The 13,259-nt window shown below is 36.3% G+C and overlaps 1 protein-coding gene across 3 annotated transcripts in view; it reads right to left on the bottom strand.

Annotated features, from left to right (window-relative positions):
- The window catches only part of SLC9A3 (solute carrier family 9 member A3), a 53,024-nt gene that overhangs the window by 20,111 nt on the left and 19,654 nt on the right, over positions 1-13,259 (bottom strand). For all 3 annotated transcript variants that reach the window (XM_061449643.1, XM_061449644.1, XM_061449645.1), the window contains exons 2-5: positions 7,203-7,505; positions 2,172-2,332; positions 1,170-1,248; positions 210-387 (exon numbers count right to left, since the gene is read on the bottom strand). In XM_061449643.1, the coding sequence (XP_061305627.1) occupies positions 210-387; positions 1,170-1,248; positions 2,172-2,332; positions 7,203-7,505 (721 nt within the window). The remainder of the gene's footprint in view (positions 1-209; positions 388-1,169; positions 1,249-2,171; positions 2,333-7,202; positions 7,506-13,259) is intronic.

Genomic DNA, 13,259 nt, shown 5'->3' with positions numbered 1-13,259 from the left:
TAGCAGATACTGGAAAACTTGCATTCCTTTTCAATCCTAAATGACAATATTTACAAACTACGATCTACTGCAGTGTGAAGATAGTAATATCCAGCATAATATTAATGAGTTCCATATTCAATATATAATTTAGGTCTTCCTTTTCAGTGCTTTTAAAAATGATTCTCTCTTCCCAACCCCTTCACAAGCAGTAATTAAAAGAGACTTACGCGAGGATAGCAGAAAGAGAAAGCATCTCTGCCGTGAGGTAGGACAGGTAGGAAATGATAAACACAAATCCAGGTTCAATGATTCTCACATGCTTGGTGAAACGACTGACCAAGGAGAGCAGGAATGCAAAGAAAATGCCAACCAGTGTACCACCCAGGCTCACCACAAAGAACGACACTGAAAGGCAAAACCAAACACAGGTTAAACAGGTAGAAATATAACAGTTTGAACTAGTTCTATTTTATGGTTAGCACATCAGAGAAAATTTTGGAGGACACACCAATTATTTCTAAAAGGAATTGCCTTATAGCACTTTGTATGTGAATAAAGATTATGTAAGAAAAACAAGGTTACTTTCTGTTAAGCCTTACCACTTTAGGCTTATCCAAAACTCACTACATTCCTTTGAACATTTTTTTTTCCCCATGTTCTGTAAACAAATGCTTTTCCAAAAGCATGTTAGAGAATATGCTATAGTCGTTGATAAAACATTGATTCATAAGATCATGTAGTATCATGTCATGCTTGGAATGAGAAATAGTGAGCAAATATTTTATAGTCACTGGCAAACATTACTTGATGGCAATCACTGATAAGGAGTGAGAATGCCCAAATGCAATCTCAATTCTCTAGGCATGGAATGAGAGCATAGGTTGAAACTAAGAACATATTATAAAATAGAAAGAAAATACGTACAGCCGTCAAGTTTGGTGTTCTTAACAAGTGACCTCCACATCTTTTGAGCCTCCTCAGAAAAAAATATCTAATTAAGTTCCCAAATATTCAGGAATACTCATTTATTTTCTTAGGGCATTCACCTATGCCACAGGAATGTGGGAATATGAGTGACAAGGGAAAGGGATGAAAAATAACACTTACTGATGGTACAGTAATAACATTTTGTTTAAAACGCTGCATGTGTACATCAATGATTTGATACGGAATTCAATTCTACGCACCTATGCCTTTCACACATTCAGTCCCCGTCACATTCTCTGGACCTATTGTAACAAAAGATTCGAACACATTGTACAGCACCTGAAAAGAAAAGTAGGCTAACTTAATATTTGCTCTTGAATTAACTGTATTTCAATATTGTCATTATGGGTTCCAACATTTTGAATTCTGAATTGATGTGTGACAGAGGGAAATTCTGTGTGGAGAGCAAAGATTTTGGAGATTTTTTTAATTTTACAAAATAGAAAAAAAAAGCAGTGATACAAGAAGAAACAAATTTCAAACCCCCACAACTTCCCATTTCTTAATTCAATATTATTCCATCTATAAGAAGCGTTGTTAGATCTAGATGGGTTTTCTAAGCCACTTCTCATTCTAAAATCCAGTTATTTAGCAGATTTAATCAATCACCTTTGTAAAATATATAAGATAATAAGATATAATAATTCTCTTAATCAGAAACTTTCTAAAATGTCCCATAATTTCTCTGGAATTGGTTCTTTGTTATATATCTGTTTGATAAACTTCTGATTGAATTAAAAGAATGGGAACAAGCATAAGCACTTTGGAGAGTATTCCCTCTCTGTTTATGTATCTGAGGTATGCATACAAATTATGAACATAACAGAAATACACAGAAAAGATTATCTGCATTAAAATCAACAGCAAAGAAAGGCTCAAAATCCCTGGAACTAATTTCAGTATGTCATGAAAGCCAAATGAAACATATACACCTGAAACTTCATTTTAAATGTTTTTCATGCTCTTCCAACCCAGGACTATGTAATTTTATGTGACCTATGGGCTCCAACTAGCTTTCATGCTCAAACATTTAATCTTTGCAATACAGTGTTTGTAAGCAAGACAGAGAAAATCATCAGCTGCTGTCCACTAGCCCATGAGTAGATACACACAGGTGATACGGTGTTTCATTTAAGGTGAAAATAAACTTCAGAAGAAACCTTCTAGAATTCAGATGACTTCGTGATATATAATGTATTTACCACAGTTACAGCATCATTCAGAAGTGATTCTCCAAAAACAATGATGAATAGAACTTCATTGACATGGACTTCTTCAAACACTGCCAGAACAGCTACAGGATCCACAGCGGCAATTAAGCTGCCAAACAGAAGGAAGTCCAGCAGTCCAGTATTCAGGTGGCCTTCAAAAACAAAGCCAAGTATAAGCAGAGTTAGCTCTGTGCTATCTATAGTAATGACATACTGTGATATTACAAATAATGCAAAATCCTTGAAAATAAGGATCCTAAGGCATTGACTAGAAAGCATGTCACAGAAACTACTTAAGTTCTGCAACATGTCTCCTACAAGGTTTTTTGGATCCAGAACTGGCCCATGTGGATCAAAGTTGATTCTGAGAACAGTACAATCCTGTTTGTCCGGCAAGGCACTTGAGATAAGTATTACCAGATCCAAACTGGCTTTGTGTTTGTGTGGATTTGGTTTATCTATAAGTAAATTATCTTAGGATAATTGAGAAATGACAAGATGGTAAGATGAATATATCAGTACTCCTGAAGTAAATGTTCCAAAATACTTCATGCCACAGGCCAAATTCAACTCTTGGTTGGTAAGAGTTGTACAGTGTTGCTTAACTGCATTCAGTGCAGTTAAAAACCATTGTGGCCTCCTTATTCAAGGAGACATTCATTCACAGGTGCAGTTAAGCCAGTTGTTCCCAAATTATGATTCATGAGGCCACTCTCTGCAAGTCCTTTAGATAAAGGAGTAAATGAACCCCAACATGTTTGTGTTGTAGCCCCTTAGAAATTTCAGCAATGATTCCAAAGGTTTTGGAACTACAAAACTCTGTTGATAAAGTAGCAGAGTATTTATTTTTTGTGTGTCTTCTTTTAGTTATTAAGGTTATTTTGGTTAGTTATGTGAAGACTGAAACAAGCATTAACTTTCTTTTAAAAGTGACAAAAAAGGAAGAGCCACAAAGATTGCTTTACTTACCTTCCTAGACATCTTGCTAAATTGACCCTCTTCATGCAATCAGGAGTGCTATCCCAATATCAATTCTAGGGAACTGATTTTTTAAAGCATAGAGAACAAGAACATCTCTTTTGTGTTCATTAAGATAATGGATGGAGGGTTATTAAGAGATGCTCAAGCCCAAAAGTATTTGAGGAGCAAAGAAGAAATATGTTGAGAGTTCATTCACTAGAACACAGTGCAGAGGCCCATGCCCAAAGTTAATAGGCAATTGTATCAGGCGTGATTTCTAAAGGTGAGGGAGAAATCCATCTGATTTAGTGATTTAGAAGCATAAGTTAGACAATGACAGTCAGTAGCTATAGCAAAAGGATCAATACTGCCTGTAAGGTACTTCCAGAACGACATAGCCACTTCTCCAGCAAGAACTCTTATGAAATAATTTTTCAAATCCGGAATGTTCAGTGCTTGAAAGGTTATTGAATATTCCAAATAGCTTTGATACAAACAATATGAGCATATTTACTCTACAGAAGGACGCTTACATGGCCAGCCAGAGACAGGAGTAGAAAACAACAATGGCCAAAAATCTGGGGCAGCTGCAGAAGTACATATTGTATAAGCTGCTGTCTGCCAATCAGAATGTCTACAGTTTTCCATATATACAGGTTTATAGGGACCTTGGTAAGGCCCTAAAATCAAAAATTCATAGTTTGCACAGACACATAACTGCTTTATATTTTCAAAAAGAGTAATAATATTTTACACTCTTGGACATATTAGGCTGTGAATGAAAACTGAATCTATCCATTTTAGTGTGAGAACTGTTGAAGCAGTGAGCTGAAGTCTGTGCCAAAAATTCTGAGAACAGCCTTGAACCTGAATCTAAGTAATGGTTCCATCAAATGTCCTTCTCTGCCATGCTTAAGGAAGAAACAAACCCATTGACAATAACTATCTGATATCAGGGTACAATAGGATGTAAGCTTTTAGAATAAACTGGCTCACTGAGATTGCTTATCCTTTTTATATGTTACCGATTATGATCATTGGTACATTCTTTGAAGACTTGCAAAGCTAGTGAGCAAATATTTATGGAAAGGTTAGGACACCCCAATAATTCCTACAAAGCAGTGTTGAGAGGCATGGGGTTTCTAAATCAGGCTTCTATTTAGACTAATAATGCAAGTCATTTCCAAGCGATACATGACCACTGCTTCTTCCAGCTCGAGAGTCTGGAGTCTGGATTGACTAGGTGCCAGCAATGACACCTGAGTGAGGTAAATTCACTGGGCCCATTTTAAGACTTCCGCACGTACTCAGTGTGTTGTTGCTGTGACCTAAATTGTACAGGAAAAAAACTTTCTAAATATTAATCACAACCACAGTTATTCCACAGATAAGCACTGCATGTGTTCTTCGGCAGATGGTTAACACTTAGATGCAATCATCCAGGAAGATTTTGGATTAGGTACTTCTGCTGCTGTGAAAAGAGACTAGTATGGCTCTGGTATGGGTATAGTTAAGGTGCTGATTTTTTAAGTTAATTTCTTATGAAAGGATTTCTTTGTTATTATCACCTCTCTTTTTCTTCGGCAAATTGTAATATCTATAAGGATACTGAATATGAACAAAGCTACTTTCATGTTTATGTAGTAATCCAGTTTGGATCATTCAATCTCATATTGATGGACAATGCTACAGGCCCATTCAATGGTTAGTGGACCATTACTTCAATGGAAGTAATTTGGTTTTAGTCAATTTTTGTAGTGGATATACATTCCTTCATTTCAACGATACTACATTTAGCATTCAATCCAGTCTTAGAAAAAGTGTGGTAGAAACAAAAATCCGCCATAGAACTTTAACCAGAGGCTGCTATGAACTCTTCTAGAAATTAACTCAGCATTCTCCTAACTTCAGCAAGTAAGTAACAACAGGAAGGCTTTTCACTAAACGTGGTACTCAGAACTTGCTGGTATCTTGGAAGCCAACACAATGTATTTAGTGGATTAGTAAGTATGTGCCAAGAAGGTATTTTAAAGTCCTACTTAGCTTTGCTGGAGAGTGACATAGTTTGAATCAGGGACAGGCTTGTCTGGCCTTTTCCATATCTGAAATTAGAACTCTAGCAGATTATAATATGCCTTGGTGGTAAAGACAGGTCCCCACAGTATATCAATTAATGTTCATTCTAAACATTTAAATTCACCAGGCAAGTCAGTTTATTGTTTGCTTTTGTTTTCCCTAGTATGTACCGACACTGAAACAGTTGCATAATGATGAAAAACATGGAGTCATTTAATCCAGTTTTTAAAGTTAGTTGAGAATTGCATATGGATTGGGAGGAGAGTAAGAGATAAATGGAGTTTTTATTTAAAATCATTTCTTGGGGGGAAAATACTTTCCCATTTCACATGTCATAAAGAGGTCAATGCTTGTCCTTTAATGTTTTTATAAACATATTTTAAAAGTAGTTGTCACTCATTATATTTCCCAGAACAGGATGTTAATAAAAAATTTTGGTTGTATTTTTTAAATTGTTCCAAACAGCTTGGATATTTGAAGAAAGAAATCCTTGTCCTACCTGTCCAATGTGTTGCAATAGTAGCATCCATTTGTCATCTTTTTTGTTCCTGAAAACCTGTATTTAACTGTGAAATTGCGGATGCAATATATTGCGTTCACAGGCTGCAAGCACATAAAATGTCTTACCTACCTATAAAAGTCAATAGTGTCTGCATCTGAGCTGTCATCTTTGTACCTTCTAAAGAAAAATACTTGCTTACAAAATGTGTTATAGTTGTGTGTTATAGATAAATATCTAAAATGTAAGCTAAATCTGTCATAGATGTCTGTATTACAAATGTCTGCAGTTATACAAAACGACTCTCATATGAACAAATCTGTGGTCTTCTTGTAGTTCTTCCACAACAAAATTTTGCTACTTCCCTGTGTTGGATAATGAGAGCCGGCTTTCAGGCTGAAAATCTCTATTATGTTATCTGCTGCAATAATTGGTTAATAGTTTAATTCTTCATCACAGGAATGTCTCTGCAGCTTCTGACATTTGAGGCACTCCTGTTATCTGGACTTAAAAGGAAGTCTGTGGTAAATTGCTTTGAGTCGATTTTGAACCACTGTGCTTAGAGAACAGCCCCATGACTCACTGTTGAGCTTTTACTACAACACAACATAGCCTTCACGGTCTTGGAGCCACACAGAGAGTCCAGGATCTCGGCACTGGTTGCCAAGAACAGATGGGCAGAGTGCACAGGCACAGCAGCACACTAAATCTATATTGCTCTCAGCAGCACTCAGATGTGCCCTGTAAGTACTTTCTTGAACTCAATAGTCTAACAGAATTTTGTCCTAGAAGGGCTCTTCACTACAAACAGTAAAAAGCATAGGTAGGATGCCTGTTTCAAAACATGCAATTCACATACAGTGCGAATCATTGTTCTTCAGGTGGTAGCGCACAGCAGATATGCATGCCACAGCTGCCGAGGAGATTAAAAATTGCTGTTCTGTGCCTCTTCTAGCAGCCCAATACTCTTATATGTGTCTTACGTGTGCTATTTGGCTCTGTAAGTCTTCAGTTACAATTTTCAGCCTCAGAACACAAAATAGAGATGTCATGCATACAGACTCACTCAACAACCATTACTTGCTTAATATTAAAGCTGATTGAAGGATGACAGTTTCATTTCACAGTAACTTTGAAGGTTTCTGTCACAGCAGAAACAAACAAGCTATTCAGAGTGTATTTTTGTCCAGATATCCATTAGTGGGATGAATCCTGAACTTTATCCTGAGAATGTATGCACACATTTACAGCAGGGAAATATAAGAGACACAGTTTCATGTCTCCTTTGTGTTTGCTTCAGAGAAGATTTCTCAGATCATTCTTAAATCTGGTAAAAAAAATATTACAGATTGCTCCCATTGCAATTGTTTGTTTGGTTTGGTTTGTTTTTTTCCTGCTGAAAGGAGTTGTTAAGTTGTAAAGTATCACCCATCTAACATCTGACATACAGTAGCATTCGCAATTGTGCCTTTGCAGATCAAACTTACCCATTATTCCTGTCTGATAGACGCCATAGAGTGATAAACCGGTTGTGGCAGCATTCCAGACTGTCCCAATGACAGCATACAGAAGGATAGAACCAAGATTTCCAAAAAACAGTCTATTTGGCATAAAATATCCAGCATCCAAAACAATGGGGGGCAGCAGATAGAAGAAAAATACAGTTGGTGTAAGGGCAAAGGAGGCAATGTGATCTGCTGCCCATACAATGCCACCAAGGAAGAGACCAAGAACAATCAGAAGAGCACTCTCTGGAACCACCCGGGTGACTTTGTGGGACAACTGGAAAACTGTAGGGACAGAAGAAAACAGTTTGTCAGAATTGGAACGGAGAAACACTTTGAGCAACAACTGTTGTTAGCTAGCAATTTTGACTTTGCAGAAACATCCTGCTTTCATTGTTATTATACCCAAAAGCATGCATAGAACGCATAAGATACAGACAGTGTCAGAAACCAGACACTTATAAAATAAAATGCAAAGGTTAATTTTCAGATTTGATCCAGCATATTTCAATTTATATGAAACCAATATTCCCTTACATTTATTTCCTTTATTGAATTAACTTCCCCATTCAAGATCTGCTTAGGGAAAGGCGGTGTTTTGTGCAATGCAGTAAGTGCAAGACTGAAAAGAAATGGTAGAAACGCTGGAAATATGGTGCTGGAAATATGATTTTATAGTTTATTTCTGTATGTAAAAATACACATCTAGATTAACAGGGGAAAGAGCCTGAAAAATGACTGCTACTGCTGAACCCAGGACAATTCCCAACATTTGTCTTTAGAAATGATCGGTATATTAGCAGTTAAGTTGTATTAATCCTCCAACATTATTGGAGGATGACAGAAGAATCCTGAAAGAAGAACTAGTTTCTAGACAACTCTTTTTAAATTTATGAAAATATGACAATGTAGCCTGCAGAAGGAGCAGAATGGAGATGATATAATGGGATATCCCTTTTGTGCCTTTTCCTCAACATTTTTCTAGTAAGGATTTCAGTTAATTCAGAGGCTTTCTGAAGGAATGGGGGCTTTAGTGGTGCCTTCTTCATATATAGATATATTCATGGGAAACGGCTCTGCAGCAGGCCACATTCTTTTGTATAAAATGTCATAAAATCTGGTAAGTCAAATCTGTTAATAAAGATGAAGAATACATGAAACCTATTATACAAAACTATGTAATTGTACGGTGTGGTTAGCCTATTAAACTAGCTAATAATTAGAGGGGGAGAAAATTAGTGCAATGTGTGAAAAGTTGGCAAGGCCAAGAGAGAAAGAATCAACTATGCAGGATGGCAGAAACACAAGTAAGACTGCAAGTACGTGTGGCAACATATATTTCCAGTGTACCTGTTAGGTATCAGATTTAAAAAAAAAATAAATAAATAAAAAAAGTAAGAGAGAAGAACAGAAAGAAGTCAGGACTACAAAGAAAGATGGAACATGAATATGGAGGATCTGGCAAAGACATTTGACAATAAGGAAGCACAGATGTGCTAATTGACTTTATTGTGATTTCTGCAACCATTTCCTTCAGTTTATCTTAAATTTAGATGTGTCCCAGATGGTCTGAGCCCTGGCACTTTGTGATATTGACCCAATAACTGGGATTTTACTTATATAGCTTTGTGCTGAAAATGCGAGTTTCACTTTAGGAAGAAAATTCTACTAAAAGCCACTGAGTTCCTGGTTTGAGCATCAGCCTAAAACTGTGTTGAAGCTTTTACAATGTTGATGCAAGTTACCTCAAAACTAGTTTGCACAAGAAGACATCATTAAGAAGTCTAGCTTTTTAAAGTATAGTGGAAGAATCTTTCCTATGACTACGTAGCAATCTTACACCAGATTACTTTACTCAAAGACCATTGTTTTTCCTACCAGACAAGTATTTGCCCTAGTCAAATATTTACTAGTTACCTTTTAGGGTGTTTTAAGGGCCCCATTCCTGAACTCTGTCTTCATTTTGGCTGTATCTACACAAGTAATGTTAGAGGCATCACTGTCACTATAGCAGATGCACAGTAAGATAGGTCCCACTAGTTATATAACCTCCACGGCCTAATCAGACTAGAAAACACAAAAAGAAAAAATTATAGTGACCTGCTCTATATCAACAGTGAGCACAAATGTAGATGTTCCTACGTGTTTGTAGACAAACCTTGAACACTAAGCCATGTTAGAACATAGCTTCAGAGTGGGATTAATACAACAGCAATCACACATGAAAGCAAACTGCTTTCAGTGGAGTTGGCTAAACCATGCCAGTTTTCTATATTGTATGTCTTTCCCAGTTAGTTTCCTTCTCTTCCCTTGAGCTTCCATTAAAAAAAAACAAAAACACAAAAAAGCAAGAAATTAAAGAAAGAAACCAAACTAGCTGCTATTCCATATGTATAAATTGTAGCATTTAATTTCTCAAAAGTCTTTCCTACTGGTCATTCTTGATTCCTAGAATTTCCAGTCAGTGAATTATCAACTAATTTATCACCTCACAGAGTAGGGATTATCTCCTTATCCATGGATATGAATGTTGCTGAGCTAGTCTTACTAACCCAAGTCTATTTTACGTACTCTTTGTAGATAAGCCATGACTACAAGAAGTTAAAGTTCAGAATTGAAAATAAATCTGTGAAGACTTTTCACAATTAAACATTTGGGAAAAAAAACCTCAGATGTCCAGCTAAAAATTCATCTTCTGTAGAATTCTCATCTTTACAACCAAAACCAGTTTCTCTTAGTGAGTACTAGGAAGCCAATCTGCTTTTGGTTATATCACTGTCTCCTAGAAGTCACATGTTCCCAATGAATCAGCTACACCATATCTCTCTAACTCCAACCAACTGATTATCTGTACTGGATTTTAATACTATCAGCAATAAATTCTTCTTCTCAGCTAGGTTACAAATGCAGCTGTGGACAGGAAAGTTATTGCATGAACAAGTAACAAGAAGTTTCTTCCCCTTTTTGTATTTTTTTTTTTTTGCATTTGGCCTAAGCAAAATCCGAACACTAAACTGTATTTGTTTTAAAGGAACTGCTTAGCTAACTTTGCAGGCAGACAGGATGCAATATGATTAGTGAAATCCTAGTGTGTATAAACATAGAAATATGTAACAGAAAAATGTCACAGCTGATGAAATTCAATATAATAGCTTGAGACGAATTTAAAACTTAGATCAATTGTTGAGTTAATATTTGTATTTACAGTCATTGATATTTTTTTCTGGCTACATACATAAAATACATTCAATCAAGACTGTGCATTATGAGTAATTATTACATTTATAGAAACTGGTAGAGATAGATTAGTTCTAAATTCACTCCTTGATTTTTTTTTAACAATTCATTCTCCTGTAGTTATGTCCCAAATACCCTCTAAATATCTTACAAACTTAAATAATGATAGTACATTCATTTCATAAAGTTTGACTTTACTTGCTTAGGAGCAATCCTGAAATAGTCCCACAAAATGAATTATATCTCCATGACAAAATAGAAGCTTTAATTACATCTAAATATCTAGAATGACAAGGTATTCCACCTAACTAAGGAGTGAAATACAATGCAGCAATAATGGTCAAGGAGTTTAGTTTGATTCTGTTATGAAAGAAATTGCAAATATCAGGAAGGACAACATGCAGTGCTGCTCAGATAAATTACTCTGTGAGAGACCCGGAGATGAAATCAAGTCTATTTTCACTGCTGTTAATAATGAAAAATACATGAATGTATTTTAATGAGAAGAGGGAAAGAGCAAAAAAAAAAAAAAAAAAAATCTTAGGCAGCCCATTGCATAAAAGAAATAACAGCACAAAGGGCAATCTTTTAATCTATAAAATTTAACATTTATCATTTAGAATTCATCTACATAAGTCTAGGCACAGTATTAGCAAAAAAGATTAAACATATGCCTTCCATCCAGTATGTGGAAATCTGGCTTAAAAGTGAAATGGCTACTGGGCAAACTGAGTTTAAATTCAAGCTGAGTATTCCTGAATTAGAAGCTTTCTACAAAGTTAAGAAACAACAGCAAAAAATTTCTGTAAAATTTTTTGACACTTCCTTAGAGATCCAAGAAAAATGACTGTGACATTTAACATATCCAGTGAGAAAGACAAAACAAATTAGCAATCTATGATTTAATGAGGGAACCAGCTTTTTTTTTTGACTCCAAGACAGAAATATACTTTCAGAAGTAAGTTATTTTTTAGCACCTCTTTAAAATGCAGTAACTTAAATACTTTAGTGGAATTTATAGCATTCAGTGAACTTGGCAGCTTTCTAAGGCCAAAGAATTACAAAAAATATTTAGATGAAGATTTTCAACCTCTTCTTTTCAGACTTACAATTTCCACAGTTCCCATGAAAGCATAGATATGAATATGCAAACATTTCTCAGCTCTGCCTATCACTGCTCCCCTACAGGTGTGGGGCCAGAAGGATGGTGCCAGACTCTTTTCAGTGGTGCCCAATGACAGCACACAGAGTGATGGCCCTAAACTGAAACACAAGAAGTTTCACCCCAACATGAGGAAGAACTTCTGTACATTTAGGGTGGCAGAGCACTGGAATAGGCTGCCCAGGGAGGTCATGGAGTCTCCCTCTCTGGTGACATTCAAAACCTGCCTGGACACGTTCCTGTGTAACCAGCTCTCGGTGTCCCTGCCTTCGCTGTAGGGGTTGGACTAGAGGATCTCCAAAGGCCCCTTCCAACCATAATGATCCTGTGATACTTTGATTCTGCCTACCATATAGATGTTTGCTAGTGGGTCAAATAAGCACTAATAGTACGCTATTAGTCTATTTTTCAGGTTTGACTTTGTTTTTTCACTTATAAAGATGAAGTTGTCATATTAAATCAAGCCTTGAGTGCTTCTAATTTGAGATCCAAGACTTGATTCTCTGTAACTGGTGAGAACCCTTGCCATTGACTAAAGTGAGAACAAAATGCTACAAATTTCATCATGGTTTTTACATAGATGTAAATAATAGTATCTCCAAGGCAGTATATAATCAGGTTCCTGTGATGGCACAACATGGCAGCTACTTAAGTAGAGGATGTGTGGAATTAATTTGCAAGAATACTCTGCCCAAAAGGCAAGCTTTCTTCTAAACATCTTCCAACAGTTGGACTCTGACTGGCAGACATGAAATCTGTGTTTCTTATTTACCTATTCATGTTCTCCTTAGCACTTAGAAGGTGAATTCTATGCAAAAACTGTTTAGTTCTATCCTTTCTGCAGTTATTCTCAGTAGTAGCTGGGCAGGAGTACAGACCAAAAGCCTCTGAGAAGTCCTAATATGTTGGTCTACCTGACTACGAAATGGCCACACTGTCTATAATATGGAGCATAGATTTTCAAGAAGGGATTATTTTCCTTCCACCATCCCTAAAAGGGATGCATCACTGGTCACACTCTTCCTCTCTATCTCCACACATTACTTGCAGCTAGTTAGCGCAATATAGCTCAGACTAACCAGCTGCATCTGCCATATCAAGAAAGCAGCAGTGCTGTAGAAATGCTTGATATAGCCTATACAAGTCCCTGGGCAGAGGTTGTAATATTCATGGTGTAGGAACTATGTGTAAATGTGGGGGCAGAGAACTGTGTATTTCCTTTTCTTCCCCTGTATTTTTTTTTTTTTGTTGTTGTTGCAAGAAGCTGAACTGTTTCAAAATAACTGCTCACTCTTGGTTTACTAACAGCCTCATAATCACTCGCTGATCTTTATTGACTGTCATTAGTGTTTGTTGTGGTCCTCTCATGGTACAAAGACAACGTATGTAAGTTTCATTCTGCACATCACCTATTCAAGACTAATAGTGAATGTTCCTTAAACAACTGACATTACAAACTCCTTAGAAAACTTCACTGTTGCATTTGATTGGAAGATTACTTAACAGTAATGACCATTAGTGTTTAACTTATTTGTATATACATATTATTTTATTGGTTTAGGAACGGCAGGTCTCTTTCACTCTTCAGTCACCTTGCCTTCCATTTGATGGTCAACTTTCTTTATGCTTATGCAAGGTTT

The sequence above is a fragment of the Pezoporus flaviventris genome, unplaced genomic scaffold (assembly GCF_033815535.1).
Source record: "Pezoporus flaviventris isolate CSIRO_AGI_PZ_B2104156 unplaced genomic scaffold, CSIRO_AGI_Pfla_v1 ptg000007l, whole genome shotgun sequence".
Classification (NCBI taxonomy): Eukaryota; Metazoa; Chordata; class Aves; order Psittaciformes; family Psittacidae; genus Pezoporus; species Pezoporus flaviventris.
Note: the sequence above shows the minus strand (reverse complement) of the source record. Positions and strands in the feature narration are given on the sequence as shown.